This window comes from Loxodonta africana, chromosome 3 (genome assembly GCF_030014295.1).
Source record: "Loxodonta africana isolate mLoxAfr1 chromosome 3, mLoxAfr1.hap2, whole genome shotgun sequence".
NCBI classification, from domain to species: Eukaryota; Metazoa; Chordata; class Mammalia; order Proboscidea; family Elephantidae; genus Loxodonta; species Loxodonta africana.
The window spans coordinates 181,263,523-181,278,733 of NC_087344.1; the positions used below are offsets into that span (position 1 = coordinate 181,263,523).

The 15,211-nt window shown below is 38.3% G+C and overlaps 1 protein-coding gene across 5 annotated transcripts in view; it reads right to left on the bottom strand.

Annotated features, from left to right (window-relative positions):
• POGZ (pogo transposable element derived with ZNF domain) overlaps window positions 1-15,211 on the bottom strand; it is a 53,797-nt gene that overhangs the window by 11,616 nt on the left and 26,970 nt on the right. For 3 of the 5 annotated variants that reach the window (XR_010321541.1, XM_003409463.4, XM_064282585.1), the window contains 7 exons: window positions 9,533-9,708; window positions 8,516-8,624; window positions 6,967-7,257; window positions 6,668-6,886; window positions 5,580-5,686; window positions 4,583-4,920; window positions 3,667-3,821 (listed from right to left, as the gene is read on the bottom strand). Coding sequence is in view for 4 of the 5 variants with exons in the window: in XM_003409463.4 (XP_003409511.1) it covers window positions 3,667-3,821; window positions 4,583-4,920; window positions 5,580-5,686; window positions 6,668-6,886; window positions 6,967-7,257; window positions 8,516-8,624; window positions 9,533-9,708 (1,395 nt within the window). In the remaining variant the exon portion in view is untranslated. The remainder of the gene's footprint in view (window positions 1-3,666; window positions 3,822-4,582; window positions 4,921-5,579; window positions 5,687-6,667; window positions 6,887-6,966; window positions 7,258-8,515; window positions 8,625-9,532; window positions 9,709-15,211) is intronic. The other 2 variants (XM_064282586.1, XM_003409462.4) reach the window with 2 other exon arrangements.

The following is a 15,211-nucleotide window of genomic DNA, read 5'->3' on the forward strand; positions in this document are numbered from 1 at the left end:
CTTACGTTCACTGGAATTATTTTCATCAAGTGTTTGCAAATACAGAAATTTCATATATAAAGCTTTAGGCATTTACTGGACAATATCCAATCCAATAAATAAATAAGTGAAGCTGAAATAGTTCCTTAGAAGTATTATAAACAAAAACCAGAGGTTCTTAACCTGAGGCCCATGGAATAGGTCTCAGGGAACCCAGGCATCCCAAATTATTTGCAGAAGAGTGAAATGTGTGTTTTTCCGGGAAGAGGGTTCAGAGGTTTTGTGTTTATTCTCAAAGGGGTCTGCAATCCATTAAGAACCACTGCCTAGAGATATGTTATGTGCTATGAAGATACAGATGAGGAAACAAAAAATTCTGTCTAGAAGAATGAGGAAAAGCTACAAGAAGATATATAAGCTAAACCTTTAAAGAGGAATAAGGGCTTGCCAGACAGAGAAGCCAAGAGAACAGCAGAGGCAAAGACACGGCAGTGTGGAAACATATGACATATTTGGGAAACTGTAACTAGTGACATGACAATATTTCTCCCTTTTTTTTTTTTTTTGCCCTCTCTTAATTTGCTCATCTCTTTAATTACTTTTTTCTTTTCTAGGACATCTTTAAGCATCTGTGTTTTCTAACATTCTGTCCAAGTTCTTTTTGTTGTGTATGTTTTCCCTGGGTAATCTCATTCAATCTCAAAGGCTTTTCCCACAACCTATATAAAAAAAAAAAAAAAAAATTTTTTTTTATATGCCAGCTATATTGTCACAGCTATCACACAACATAATAATAGCAGCGACACATATTAAGCAATTTCTAACGCCCAAGCACCATGCTAAGATTTATGTGTATTATCTCATATCAAGAAAATAGTGAGCTAGCAACCCAGTGGATTTAAGAGCTCTAAAGACCTCAGAAAAAAAGGCCTGGTGATCTAACGTCTGAAAAATTAGCCACTGAAAGAAAGCCCTTTGGAGCACAGCTCTATTCTGACACACATGGGGGAGCCACGAGTTACGAGTCTGCTCGACAGAAACCGAAACTGGTTTTTTTTTTAAAGCGACCTTTGACATCTGTTCTATAGAAGCAGCAGCCAGTGTAGATAAAGATTCAAGAGGGAGAATTAGCTGATTTTCCATAGTGGCTATACTAAACTACTATTTTCTTAAAAAATTCTAATGTCCCTCCCCGTACCATCACCCTTACCTCTGTAACACCTACAGTTTCGTACACTTTGAAATAGGCAACTTCTGCATGTCAGCTTCCTATTTGCCAAATTATGGAAGGATAAATCCCTCATAACTTTCTAAGGCTCATCAACCTCATCAATCCACGTATCACAAGACTTCGTCAATTAGTTTTCCCTCTCGAGTCTCTTCTTCCACAAAGGCTCTTCCTCAACACATGAAAACAGTTAAGTCCCCTAAAGCATCTTTTCCTCAATTCTACCACTTCCTCAGTCTACTGTTCTTTCACCTTTCCATGAGTTTAAGAATTTTTTGAAAGATGAGAAGGGTAATCTATACTTGTCACCCTTACTTGGCTGCTAAGGAGGGGGTGGTAATGGTGCCAGGAAGGGCAATATTAACAAACTTGAAAAAAATGTATCTTAGGATACCCACTGTGGAAAAAGTCTTAGCCATTTTTGAGTCCTGGTCCCTTCTGAGATTCTAATGAAAGCTATGCAACCTTTCCCCTGAAAAATACACACAAAACACACACACACAGTTTGTATATGATTTCAAGAAGTTCACAGGAAAGATGAAGACCAACTAGGTTAAGTCAAAAAAAAAAAAAGTGAGACATAAATAAAAAAAGACTAAGAAGCAGTATTAAGCAAGTATCTGAAAGAACCCTAGAACCCAGAGAGGCTCCTTGGAGTCGTGCATTGCCCTTGAAAAAAAGTGTGAAGAAAAATGTAATGATTCATTGATATTTTGGGGAAAATTCAGGAAATCTGAAAATGCCTAGGTATTAAATGATGTTAAGATTTATGGTTCTTTCTGTTAAGTCCTGAAAAATGTATTGTGGGTATATAAAGGAAAATGTCCTTATGTTTTAGAGATATATACTGAGGTATTTAGGAGTAAAATGTCATGATGTCTGCAATTTAACTGAAAAACAATTCAGGAAATAAAAGGAAAAAAATGTGTTAAATCCAGATGACGGGTATATCGGGGACCTGGAGTGGTCATCATACTATTACCTCTGCTATTTCACCTACCAATGGTATCACACAATGCAGATGTTTATAATATACTGTCTTACTCTCACGTTTTCCTATATTTACACTGTTTTTGTCTCAACAAATCTAGAGACCCCTTCTTGTGGAATAATCCAGTCAACTGGCATAATATAATTCTTAAAGTTTATGTTCTACCATCCGTGTGGTAATGTCTGGGGTCTTAAAAGCTTACAAGTGACCACATAAGTGACAACTATTGGTCTCTATTTATTCAGAACAGAAGAGAAAGAAGGAAACCCAAGAATCAGAGAAGGAACTGAACTACAGGACTGTCTTCATGAACCACTCACTGCCTCTGCTACCTTGAGACCGGGAAGAACTGGATGGTACCTGGTTACCACTGCTGGATATTCTTCTAATCAGGGGCACAAGAAACAGATGCAGACAGAAAGGAAGAAAAATGTGGAACAGATCTTCAAATTCTTAAAGAATCCAGACTTTATGATTCTGTTGAGGCTGGGGGAGTCCCCAAGACTATTACCTTCAGTTAATCTTCAAACCTTGAATCAAGACTATCCCATGAAGCTACCTTCAAACTACTAACAGTTTAGCTTCAAAAGTAAAGATTATCACCCTGGAGTATTACATTCTTTTTTTAAAAAAATTATCTACATAAGACCAAATGGACAATAGCTATTGTAAAGCACAAACAAGAAGGCTGGAAGGCAGGGAGTTTAGGTCAATGAGAGTGAAATAATTAGAACAGAAATAAGGAGAAGGTTGACACAATGTGAAGAATGTAACCAATGTCACTAATTAATATATCTAGAAAGTGCTGAATAGCAGTGAGTTTTGTTGTGTATATTTTTACCAAAAATAAAACTATTAATAATAAAAAAAAAATACTGGAAATCTCTTAGAGGAATTAGAAATATTCTAGAAAACTGAGCTCAAACCCTCATTTTTGTCACCTTTTACTAGAGTTGTTCCCTCTTAAGCAAATGACCCCATGTTTCTGAGCTTGTGTTCCCTCACCTGTAACATGTATGATGTAGGTAACACTCGAACTTCACCTTACATTTCATTAAAATTAAATAAGTTATATGCAAAGCACTTCCTTAATAACAAAGTATTTTATAGTAGTATTACCTTTTATTCTACAAAAAGCCTATCAGAATACTAACTAAAGTGGAGATCCAAATATAGTGCCTGCTCCTTCTACAAAAGGATCTAGGTGATAAATCCATTATGTTTGTCTCCCTACAGCGGTCTTAAACCAAAGTCTCTAATAATTCAGGATCAATCCATGCTTGAACAAAATAGCAGTCAGGCTTGTAAGGAAACAGGGGAAGTGAAATAAGGAATTGGCTACAAATATGAAAAATACTACAATGTTACCCAACATAAGCAAATGTAATGGATTCTGGACTCCTACTAGGACTATTCAACGAGTGAAAAGCAAGACATACCCCTAGAGTTCAAGAGTTTCCAAACTTACTAGTCGATTCATAGGGACTATGAACATTTTCCAAGTGGCACTGGAGCTGGAATGGTGTGGAAAACTGGCGATAACAGTGTTGGCATATAGTATGACCATCCACCTCACCATTTTGCTGATCGAGTTCTACATGGTGTTTCATATGGTTCATGAATCTGTAGTGCAGCACAAAGAGAAAGTACAGCAAACACATTAAAATCAGCAGTCTTTGAGAAATCCAACAGTAGGATCACAGAAGGGATTCTCTGCCCTTCCCCCTCTCCCTGGACTCAAGCATAACACTGATCGTGGGCATGGCGCAGGACTGGCAGCGTTTTTTTCTGTTGTACACAGGGTCGCTACGAGTTGGAACCGACTTGACAGCACCTGACAACAGCTACTCCCTCTCCCAGCTCCAGCCATTTCTTCTGTTTGGGACAGTCCTTTCCTGAGGTCAGAAAGATAATGGGTTCTTGAAACTAGTAAGAGTTCTGTGACAGGAGAACTGATGAACTGATCTCCTTCACTCAACCCAAAGTTGTTGTTGCTGGGTGCCACACAATCCACTTCAACTCACAGTGACCCCATGTGATAGAGGAGAACTGCTCCATAGAATTTTATAGGCTGTAATCTTTACAGAAGCAGATCGCCTGGTCTTTCTCCTGTGGAGCAACTCGGTGAGTTTGAACCACCAACCTTTTGGTTAGCAGCCTAGTGCTTAACCACATGTGGCACCAGGGCTCCTTAACCCAAACTTATCTTTTGTATATTACCACAATACCTCCTATTCTATAGTACTAGTTATTGATTTAAGGATATCCTCACCAACACCGGACAAGAGTTAAGACCATTCTCCAAAAAGAAAGACTTAAATCTGTAAGAAAGTGCAGCCTTCTCTTGTCTAAGGTAACAGGCTCAAAGGCTCTTTAACACTTACCGAATATTGTTTTTTAGCCTTTTGGTGCAATGGGGGCATCGAAAAGATGTGGCAACCTTAGGGAAATTTGTGAGCTGGGCTACTTTGCCACCATCCCGTCCATAGTAGAAGTCATCTACTAGCATAATGAGCTTGGTCTGGACTGCATCACCCACATTTTCATTTGGCTCTGATACTTTGGTAGGTGGTGACAGAGCAGGAATAGGCGTAGAAGAGGGTGTGGAAGCAACAGGAGCTGTTTTCTCAGGGGACGGGGGCTTTGCTGTTGATGGGACGCTGGGTTCTGAATCCAAAGACTTTCCTTTCTTCAAGTATTCAACCATTTCTGGACAACAATACTATAAAGACACAGAACACCTGATCATTTTGGTTATCCTGAGAGCTAGGTTCTGCTAACTTCCCAACTTCACTAATCTCTTTTGGCAACAGTTTGGTTTTAGGCATTCCTATCCAGTTTTCGCCCTTCAGTTTTTCACACTGTATCCAGGTTTCACTCCTTTTCTAGTAAACACCTGACCTTGTACTTCTTTTTCCTACCTATCTTAGACGCCCTTAACACTTACTAATGTAATGTGGCTCTGAACTTCCTGGCAGGAATAATACACAATCTTTGCATCTGGAGTAATACCAAAAAAAAAAAAGCTGGAAGTGGGACTTGGGTAGGATCTCCTGATTTATTCAGTGACAGGATAAACAGAAAGTGAACTGAGGCCAGCTTGGTTGAGTTCTTAAGATCTAACACCTGTCTTCCGGTGCAGTTTCAAAATCGACCACAGCTAAGGAAGGCCACACATGTTCTAATCTGTTTGAGGGTCTTTTAAACGTGTTCCATCATATCCCAAACTGCGTAACTGTTTTCTAACAGGCCAAAACAGAGACAACCCTTTAAAAAGCTTCCAAGTCATTTTAGAGCCCCTGGCTGCCAAGTTCCCTATACTGAAGGAGGTATACACAGTGCTAACTTAAGCTGGATCCTCAGCACAGCAATATCACTTACACACATATGACCTCTCAAAGCTTCAGTAATACGGAACTGAGCGTTACACCGTGGACAGGTTTTCCGTCCACCATCCTGGAGATCAAACACTGGAATGGGAGAGGTCACTGAAAGAAGTGAGAAGCATTGATAAGATTAGTGAGATGATACTGAAAAAAGGTTACTGATCTTCTAGAAGAAGATTAAACGCTTCCTGAGAGGTATATCAAGGGGTGGGCAAACTACTGCCTGCTGGCCAAATCCAGCCAGCCACCTGTTTCTGTATGACCCACAAACTAGCAATAGTTTTTCCATTTTTAAGTAATTGAAATAAAATCAAAAGAAGAATAAAGTTTTGTGACATGTGACAATTACGAAAAATTAAAATTTCAGAGCCCACAAATGAAATTTTTGTGGAGGACAACCATGTTCATTTGTTTACTTATCATCTATGGCTGCTTTCGCACCATAATGGCAGAGCTGAGTAGCTGTGACTGAGGCAATATGGTGCACAAAACCTAAAATATTTACTATCTGGCATTCTACCAAAAAAGTTTGTCAACCCCTGCTCTAGCCCACTGAAAACCCTCATCCTCCTATTTTTCTCTATCTGAAAACCTCTTTATCAACTCCCAACTTTAAAACCTTGTTCAAAACACCACCTCCTCCATGAGGACATCCTTGATGATCCTACCTGTCTCTGATCAATCAATCCATTACAGTAACACCCAAAGCATAATTCCACACAGAATTCCTTACAGCTGAATTCACTTCAATTTTTCACCAAGTAGTTACCCCTCTACTACACTAAAGCCTTCTGTGAAGACTGATGCAACTATATCCTATTTTACTCCTGTACTTCAGAGTATACTATACCCACTGCCGTTGAGTCGATTCCGACTCATAGCGACCCTATAAAACAGAGTAGAACTGCCCCATAGAGTTTCCAAGGAGCGCCTGGCGGATTCAAACTGCTCAACTCTTGGTTAGCAGCTGTAGCACTTAACCACTACGCCACCAGGGTTTCCTACTTCAGAGTACAGAGTTCTAATACAACAACATTTTATTAATGTTTTTGAATGACTGGCTGCTCAGGGTCTCCTGGGTACCTTTCATTGAAGACTCAGGTCCGCTGGTTCTCTGAGAGCCATGAGCTGGGCTGTTGTTGGATACCACCATTGGCCCAGGACTCTGGCCCAGGGAAGGGATGGTGTTAAGGGTATTCACCAGTTTGGCTACTTCATTGCTATTTTCACCTGTAACCCCAGGCCGCTTGACAGTGACAAAGCTGGCAATGCTCACTGCAGGTGGAGAGGGGAAGGAGGGAGCTATGTTGGCCAAGTGGTAATCATCTGTTCTCCGCCCACCACCCATCCCAGCTTTGCCATCTCTTCCTCCCAAACCTCACCTAGCTTGGGATTTGGGGTCTGGTTGGACTGGCCTGGAGGCTGAACAGCTAGTTGCCCCAGTGAGGTTGGCTGTGTGGCGGTGGGAGTGGTGGAGGTGCTGGGAGTGGACTTTGTCTGCTGCGACTGGGACTGCGGGACGGTGCTTCGAATGGTCAGAGTGGCTGGGATGACTGTGGTGAAGGTGTTGGTGGTAGGCCGCACAGGCATTGTGGAGCCTGGTCTCACTGGGGTCATCTGAGAGAACACTTGTGGGACTCCAACCGTCGGCTTAACAAACTGGGTACCTGGGGCTTCAAACGACAGACAAAGAGAAGTACCAAGTCTTGGTCAATGAGCTCCCCTATAACATGTTCTCCCTGACTTTACTGAAAATACTGAAATAGGAAAAAATTCCTTCTCCAAACTGGTGACCACCAGATGTTACCAAGAGCAGTATAGATTCTAAAGTCTACGAAAGCAACAGCTGTCCAAGCAGATAAAATAAATTAATACAAAATAACCTAGGTAACCAGCTCTACACATGTTAAATTGAAAAAGATTCCCATCAATTCCTCCCAAATCATCTTACCACACTGCCTTTTCTATTCCAACAACACAATCAGGAGTAGTTTGATGTCGGTATTAGAAGAGAAACGATGGGTAGAGAATAGGAGGCAGTATGGGTGTTTATCAGCCAAAGGGCAGACTTAGTCCTGATAAAAGGAATCTTTCTTCCTCAGTACACTAAAGCGCTCTTCTATCGTCTCATGTAAACTCAAATAGACGACTGACTATGTCATTCTGCTAGGATGTCCCAAAGGAGTGTGTCTCCTGGCTCAGCTGTAGACAATTCCACTGAGAAATATTTAAGAAATACCAGAACTTGATATGGTAAGTTGATCAGACTGAAGGTCAAAAAAGCCCTATGAGCCCTGAGAACAAAAACAAAAAACTTAAGAAGACAAGCTACAGAGGTATCTTTACAAACAACTATATTAAGATACCTTTTTTGGGCCTGAATCGTAGTAAATTCACCGATACAAAATAAAGAACTAAGGAGAAGGCACAAGATTTTTAAAAATTATCTTTCAATTCCATTAAAAAAAAAAAATACTATCTGGTCACTGGCAATATTTATCCACAAAGGCTATGTAATTCGTTTAGTTTATAGCCAAAATCTATGCTATAAAATTCAAGCAAAATAAAGTTTATAGTCCCACCGTGTGAGTAAACTTACAAGGAATATAGAACTTGGGTGTTGCAATAATATTCCTTCAGGAAAACAAACTTAATAGCTGGCTGAAACACTGGATACACAAAAAATGACTAAATAAACTCTGATTCACTATCTCAGGAAGGGGGATGAAAAGCTAAAAATAATAATAAATCAAACTACAATCCTGGCCAAAGGTTAAAAACACTTTTTTTTTTTAATTTGGTCTTGAATCAGTAAGATTTTTATATTTTCTTTAAGTACATTTTTAAAGAGACCTAGAGTATTTTGAAATGATTTAAAAACAAATCTTTTGGATGCCATTTTATTCCAAATGGCTAGATATTTCTCCTTACCTGGGACTAGAGTAATTGGTCTAACCGTTTGGCCTTGCTGTACGTTCAGCACAATCCCAACCTGATTCATTGCATTTTGTACAGGCCGCACATTCCTGACAGGAAATCCCTGCATTAAAAAGCAAAATGATCTTTAACATGGAAACCAACTAACACTAGCAGAGACTGCGGTATGACCTACACCCAAACAAACATTCCCACTCTTTTTAATAGTCCTCTCTCTAGAGTTAGAATTTTTAAAATGGCTGAGATGGGCAAGTTTAGAAAAAATTTTACATTTTGAGTGACAAAACACAAAAACTGTAGAACAAGCTTTGGTACATATGAGCAAAAACGAAAACCTAATTCTTGTCATAAGTGAACCTCAGCAAAGAAGCAAAAAAAAAAGACATAGTATTTGGGTATTCTCTGGAGTGATTCAATGTATAATCAATCCTAAGAAATTGTTTCTGAAATCCACTTCAAAGACCATAAACTTCTGGCAAATTTACAACAGAACAGTTTGTAACTCATGAAGCCACAGCCTTTACATTCCATATTCAGAATTTGGCTTTCAACTTCAATTTACCACATTAAATATCAGAGAAACACATTCCTTCTCTTCTAAACATCTCCACACACTTCATCCGTTTCATCCATGTATCTCCAAAAGTCAACTAACTACTGTGTTAAGAAAAAACAGCTCAAGCAAAGGGTGCAAAGCCTTCAGGGCTAAGTGTTAAGGCTTCCTATTCTAAGCTTTCCCACTAATTTGTGCCCAGACTGCAATCAAATCACTTAATCACCCTCCTAAAAGACATGAGGAGGAAATTACTCAGTCATGACGCTATACTGAGCTTTCTACAAACACCAGCATCAAAATACAGAACAGCAAACAAGAAAGCCAGGTCAAAAGACAGACCTTAAGACCATTTCTAATGATGCCAAGGACCCTGTCTACATCACTGCCTCAAAAGGTTCACATTCTTTTCCTCTTTCTATATCAAATCCAGAAATCCCCTCGGAGTCCTAACTCACCTGTGTAGTGATGAATATTGGTTGTGAGGCCACAGAGGAACTAGTCACATGATTGGCATTCTGCATGACCTGGACAGGCCTCAATACTGGCTGGGTAACCATTGTGCCCAGACCTGGGGCTGGATTCTGGGTCAGGATGAGCGGCTGTCCACCTTGCTGGACCAAAGGATTGCCAGCTAAAGGATGAAAGGAAGAAGAAAATAAAAAGGAATGTAAGGAAAAAAAACTCATATTTCATAAAAACGTCATGGTCTTAGAAAAGAATTGGTATCCCAGGTATCAAGATATCCAAGATTGTCACTCACCTCAGATTAAATGTCACCAACCTCATCAAAATTTAAGCTTCACCCATATCTACAACTAATAGAAAAACCTCTCACCCATATGTCTTAAATAGTGATGAAAGGCACATTAGAACTTCTGTGTGGCTATCCCCTCGACTCTGATGATCTAAGTGACCACAATGACTCCCCAACACCCAAATAAGCAGATGAAAAGAACACACAAGTCCTTTTTCCATTTTAACTAGGTAAAAATCTATTCTGTCAGAGTGTAATTTGTTAACTGATCCATCTTAATCTTTTTAAAAAGGGAATCTTCATCAACAAACATTAATTCAGCAACTACACAGAATCTAAAGAACAGTATGTACCTCTTCTCAGTGAGTCAAATCTGAGAAATGCAACCAATTTTCTAAACAATCATTGTCTTTTTATAGGTACGGGAATACACAAACTGACATGCTACCTTCTATGACACCAGGGCTAATAAAGAGAAGATCTGGTAAAAAACTAACTGATACCAAGTGAAGACTATGTGACTTCAGAAGATAAATAATTCATTCATGAATAACTATTAATCAACTAGGCTAAGTGTTATTGAAATAGTTTAAATTCTTCTCATTTGTGAGTAAAAATTAATTATATGTTTTTTAGTTCTTTATTTCACTACATTTGGTTAAAAAATCATTAGTACCAAAATCCTTGATTTACAAAGAATACTCAAAGCCAGACAGCAAATTTCAGAGAGCTAATATACCTCAACTTTTTAGCCCAAATCACCAGAGTGGGATGGACCCCTCTGAACTGTATGCTCTATTTGACAGAGAGTCACACTGCAGTTAGCTACAAAGCTAGACTACTGAAGAGCGAGGATATAGGTAGTTCATTCATGAGCCAACAGTGGTTCATCCCACACTCCCAGAAACTGAGCCTCAGAAGAGGGCTAGGCCCTCACAGTATTGGGCCAGCAGACTAGCGATTATAGAGGTCCACAGTTAAACAAAAATTCCAACAAGTTCTATCTATGTTAATTATATAGACAATTTATTGACCATATATTTTTTTAATTTTAAATGTTTTATTATACAAAAGTTCCAACATACATAAAAATGGAATTCTATAATGAATCCCAATGTACACATCACCCTGCTTCAATAATTATCAACTTATGGCCAATCCTGTTTCATCTATACCTACTACCCACTTACCCCTCCCATATCATTTTGAGACAAGTTCCAGGTCATGTATCTTCACCTGTAAATATTTCAGCATGTATCTTTAAAATAAAAACCCAAAATCACAACACCATTATCACACCTAAAAAATATAACCATTCCCTAATCTCAAATACCCAGTCAGAGCTCAAATGTACAGCTATTATTTTTTTAAAGAGTTCGTGATTTCTGCATTCTTATTAAATCTTTCCTCAAAGAAATTCTGACAATTCAAAAGGTCTTACAAGGTTCTATTTCCAGAGGATGAAAGAGGCAATCAGAATTCCAGGGCTTAAAAAAGACTCTAGAAGAATTATTCAACCAATCTTCTGTCTCTAAGTTTGCTCTCAAATGAACTACTAGGTACCTCCAGTTACAAACTGATTCAATAGGGAAGAACATTCAGCAGTTTCTCTCACAATATGTTGTTTGTTTTACAAATGTAAAGGTTTAATTTTCCCTACGTTCTTTTAAGTTTACTTTAAAAAAGAAAGCCCAGCTGACTTTGAGTCAATTCTGACTCATGGTAACCCCGCCGTGTCAGGGTAGAGCTGTGCTCCATAGGGTTTTCAACAGCTGTGATCTTTTGAAAGGACATCATCACACCTTTCTTCCAAGGTGCCTCTTTTATACCCTGAAAACCCAGGGATAAGACGGCTAAATCCAGTAAGAGTTGAAAATCATCATCAGTAATATAGTAAGAAATTTACAACATTAAATTCACATTGTCGAACAGCCGGTTTATTTCATTTCATGATGTTTCTTTTCAGTAAAATATGTGAGCAGCCAGACTACAGGAATAATTTCTAAAAGCTGAGTAGTAGATTCTGAAGAACATAAAAAATAGGAGAAACATTCCAATTTCATTCCTGATACTTTCTTTAAAAAAACAAACAACAAAAGCAGCTTTACTGAGATATAATCCATGTAGCATACAATTTACCGATTTAAAGAGTAAAATTCAGTGCTTTTTGGTATATTCACAAGGCTCTGCAACCATCACCACTATCTCATACCACATTTTCATCACCCCAAAAAGAAACCCGTACCCACTAACACTCATTCTCCATTCTCCTCTTTCCACAGCCCCTAGCAATCACTGATCTACTTTCATTTCTGGATTTGCCTATTCTGAGAATCTCATATAAATGGATTCATACAGAATGTGGCCTTTTATATATGGCTTTTTTCATTAAGCATAATTTCTTAAAGGCTGATCCATGTTGTAGCATGTCTTAGTACTTCATTCCTTGTTTTTTTTTCCCCTAAATTGTGGTAAAGAAATATATATAACAAAACATTTGTCACTTAAAACAATTTTCACATGTACAATTCAGTGTCACTGATTCCATTCATCACGTTGTGCAAACATTACTACCCTTCTCCAAATTATCCCACTACCGTAACAGAAACTCAGTGTCCCCTTAGCAATGACTTTCTCTCTTCCCCTCCCCTTCCCATCCCTGGTAACCACTAAGAAGCTTGGTCACTATACACTTGCCCGTTTCACATAAGTGGGATCATACAATATTTGTCCTTCTGTGACTGATTTCACTCAACATAATGCTTTCAATGTGCATCCATGTTGTAGCATGTATCAGGACTGAATTTCTCTTTATGGCTGGGTAGTATTCCATTGTATGTATACACATTTTATTTATCCATTCATCTGTTGGTGGACAGTTGTTTCCACCTCTTGGCTATTGTGAATAGTGCTGTAATGAACACTGGTGTACAGGTTTCTGTTTGCATTCCTGCTTTCAATTCTTTTGAGATATACCTAGGACTGGGTCTGCTGGTTCATATGGTAGTTCTATGCTATCTTTTTGAAACACCACTAAACTGTCTTCCAGAGCGGCCGTATGATTTTGCATTCCCATCAGCAATGGATAAGGGTTCCAAATTTTCCACATCCTTGCCAACACATGCTATTTTCTGAGTTTTTTTGATCATAGCTATCCAAGTGAGTATGAAGTGGTATCTTGTTGTGGTTTTGATTTGCATCCCTCTGATGACTAACGACTAAGAAACGGTTCCATATTTTTACCAACTGCTACCCTCCCCTCCATGGAATAACACAGGACAAAACTGTGTTTTCCGCCTTGCTCCCATTCATTTCTTTAAAATTATCTTTATCTTAATTATATTTTAACTTTTGATCCATATAAAATGTTACATCATCTCTATTAGCCTAGAACAAGAGAGGAAGAAAGAGAGTCAGAAATAGGCAGATATGGAATGTGTGGCTAACTGCCTCCATGAACACTTGCTTCCTTTGCCTTGAGACCAGAAGTACTGGACAGTGCCTGGCTACCGTTACTGAACATTTTGATCAAAGATTCCACAGAATTACCCTGATCAAAAAGAAGAAAGTGCAAAACATAATTTCAAATTCTCATGGACTCTAGACTTCCTGGGGCCACAAAGGTTGGATGAACCCTTGAAACTACTGCCCTGAGATAACCTTTAAACCTTAAACCAAAAATATCCCCTGAAGTTTTCTTAAAACCAAACAACAGTTTATAGCCTAACTAGTAAAAAACGTCTGCCTTGAGTATTATGCTCTTTTAAGAACTATCGATACGGGGTCAAACTGAAAACAACAATTCAAAAGATTAGATAGGAACCTTGCGGGCCGTGAATTTACGTTAATGGGGGAGGAACAACTCAGAAAAGGAGGGTGAGAATGGTCACACAAGTCGAAGAATGTAATCAATGTCACGAAATGGTACATGGAGAAACTGTTGAATTCGTGTTATGTTTTGCTGTATATATTCTCAAAAGAAATAAAATTATATACAAAAAATAAAAATAAAATGTTACACAAAGTTTAAAGTATAATAAACAACACTCTTAAAACTACTACCCAGCTTAGAAGTGGACCATTATTAACACTATTTTCTTTGCTAACCCCTTGTCACACTCCCAGAAGGAGTCATTCTCTTGAATTTGTGATTTTCATTCCCTTACTTTTTTAAAAACTAGTTTTATTATACATTTTTTCAATGAACAATATATATTTTAGTTGTACTTGTTTTTGAGTTCATTAAATAGGTATATCCATAACATACTTAGTCATTTTTATTGAACATGACATGTCTAAGACTGATCCACATGTTTGTGTGTAGCTGTAATTTGCTCATTTTCAGTTATGTAATGTCCCATTGTATGTGCCCATCATTATTTAATAATCTACTCTCTGGTCTATGATCATTTGGGTCTTTTTTTTGCTACTCCAAATATGCTATGAGAATTCTTACACACATCTCTAAGTTCTATCAATAAGAAGAGCTGGGTTGTAGCATATGCACGTCTGCCTTTGCAAAATAATACAAAACCGTTTTCCAGAGTGGTTGTTAATACTTTATTTCCATTAGCGGTACTGATCTATCGGCAGTGCTGACATCCTCTCCCACACCTGAAACTACCAGACTGCTTCATTTCTGGCCAATCTCATACATATAAAGTGGTATCTCATTGCAGTCTTAACTTGCATTTCACTGATTCCCAATGAGGTTGTGCATTTTTTCACATGGGTCACTGCCCATACATGTTTCCTGTTTTGAGAAATTCCTGTCCACGCCTTTTGTCCATTTTCCTCTTGAATTGCTTATCCTTTTACTACAGATTCCTGGATACTAATTCTTTCTATAGTTGCAAATATCTTCTGCTGGTTTGTCTTTTCCCATTTTTTGACCATGTCTTTAATGTAGTTCTATGTATTAATCTTATCCTTTATGGGTTGTTCTTTTATGTACTTGGTTTAAGAAATCTTTCCCTATTCTGAGTCCATAAAATTCTTTTCATATTTCATTCTAAAGGTTTTAAACTTTTGCTTTTAATATTTAAGTCTTTATTCCATTTGGAACTATTTTTGTGTATGTATGAAGCAGGGAACCATTTTTTCCCATATAATTGTCCCAGCACTGTTTATGGCCTAGTCCTTTCTTTCACCAGTGATTTGCAATGCCATCTTTATCATGTATCAAGGTTCCATATGTGTGTTGGTGTTTTAGGACTCTTGTTTTGACAAAAGTAAGATGTCAATTTCACACATATGCTTCATGAGTCTCAATGCCTGAAAGAGCAGAAACTGTATACTCACTCACCGCTGTACAACAATGCCTTGCTCTTGGCACACATTGGGCACTCAAAGATATGTGCTACACAAACAGATACTCCTA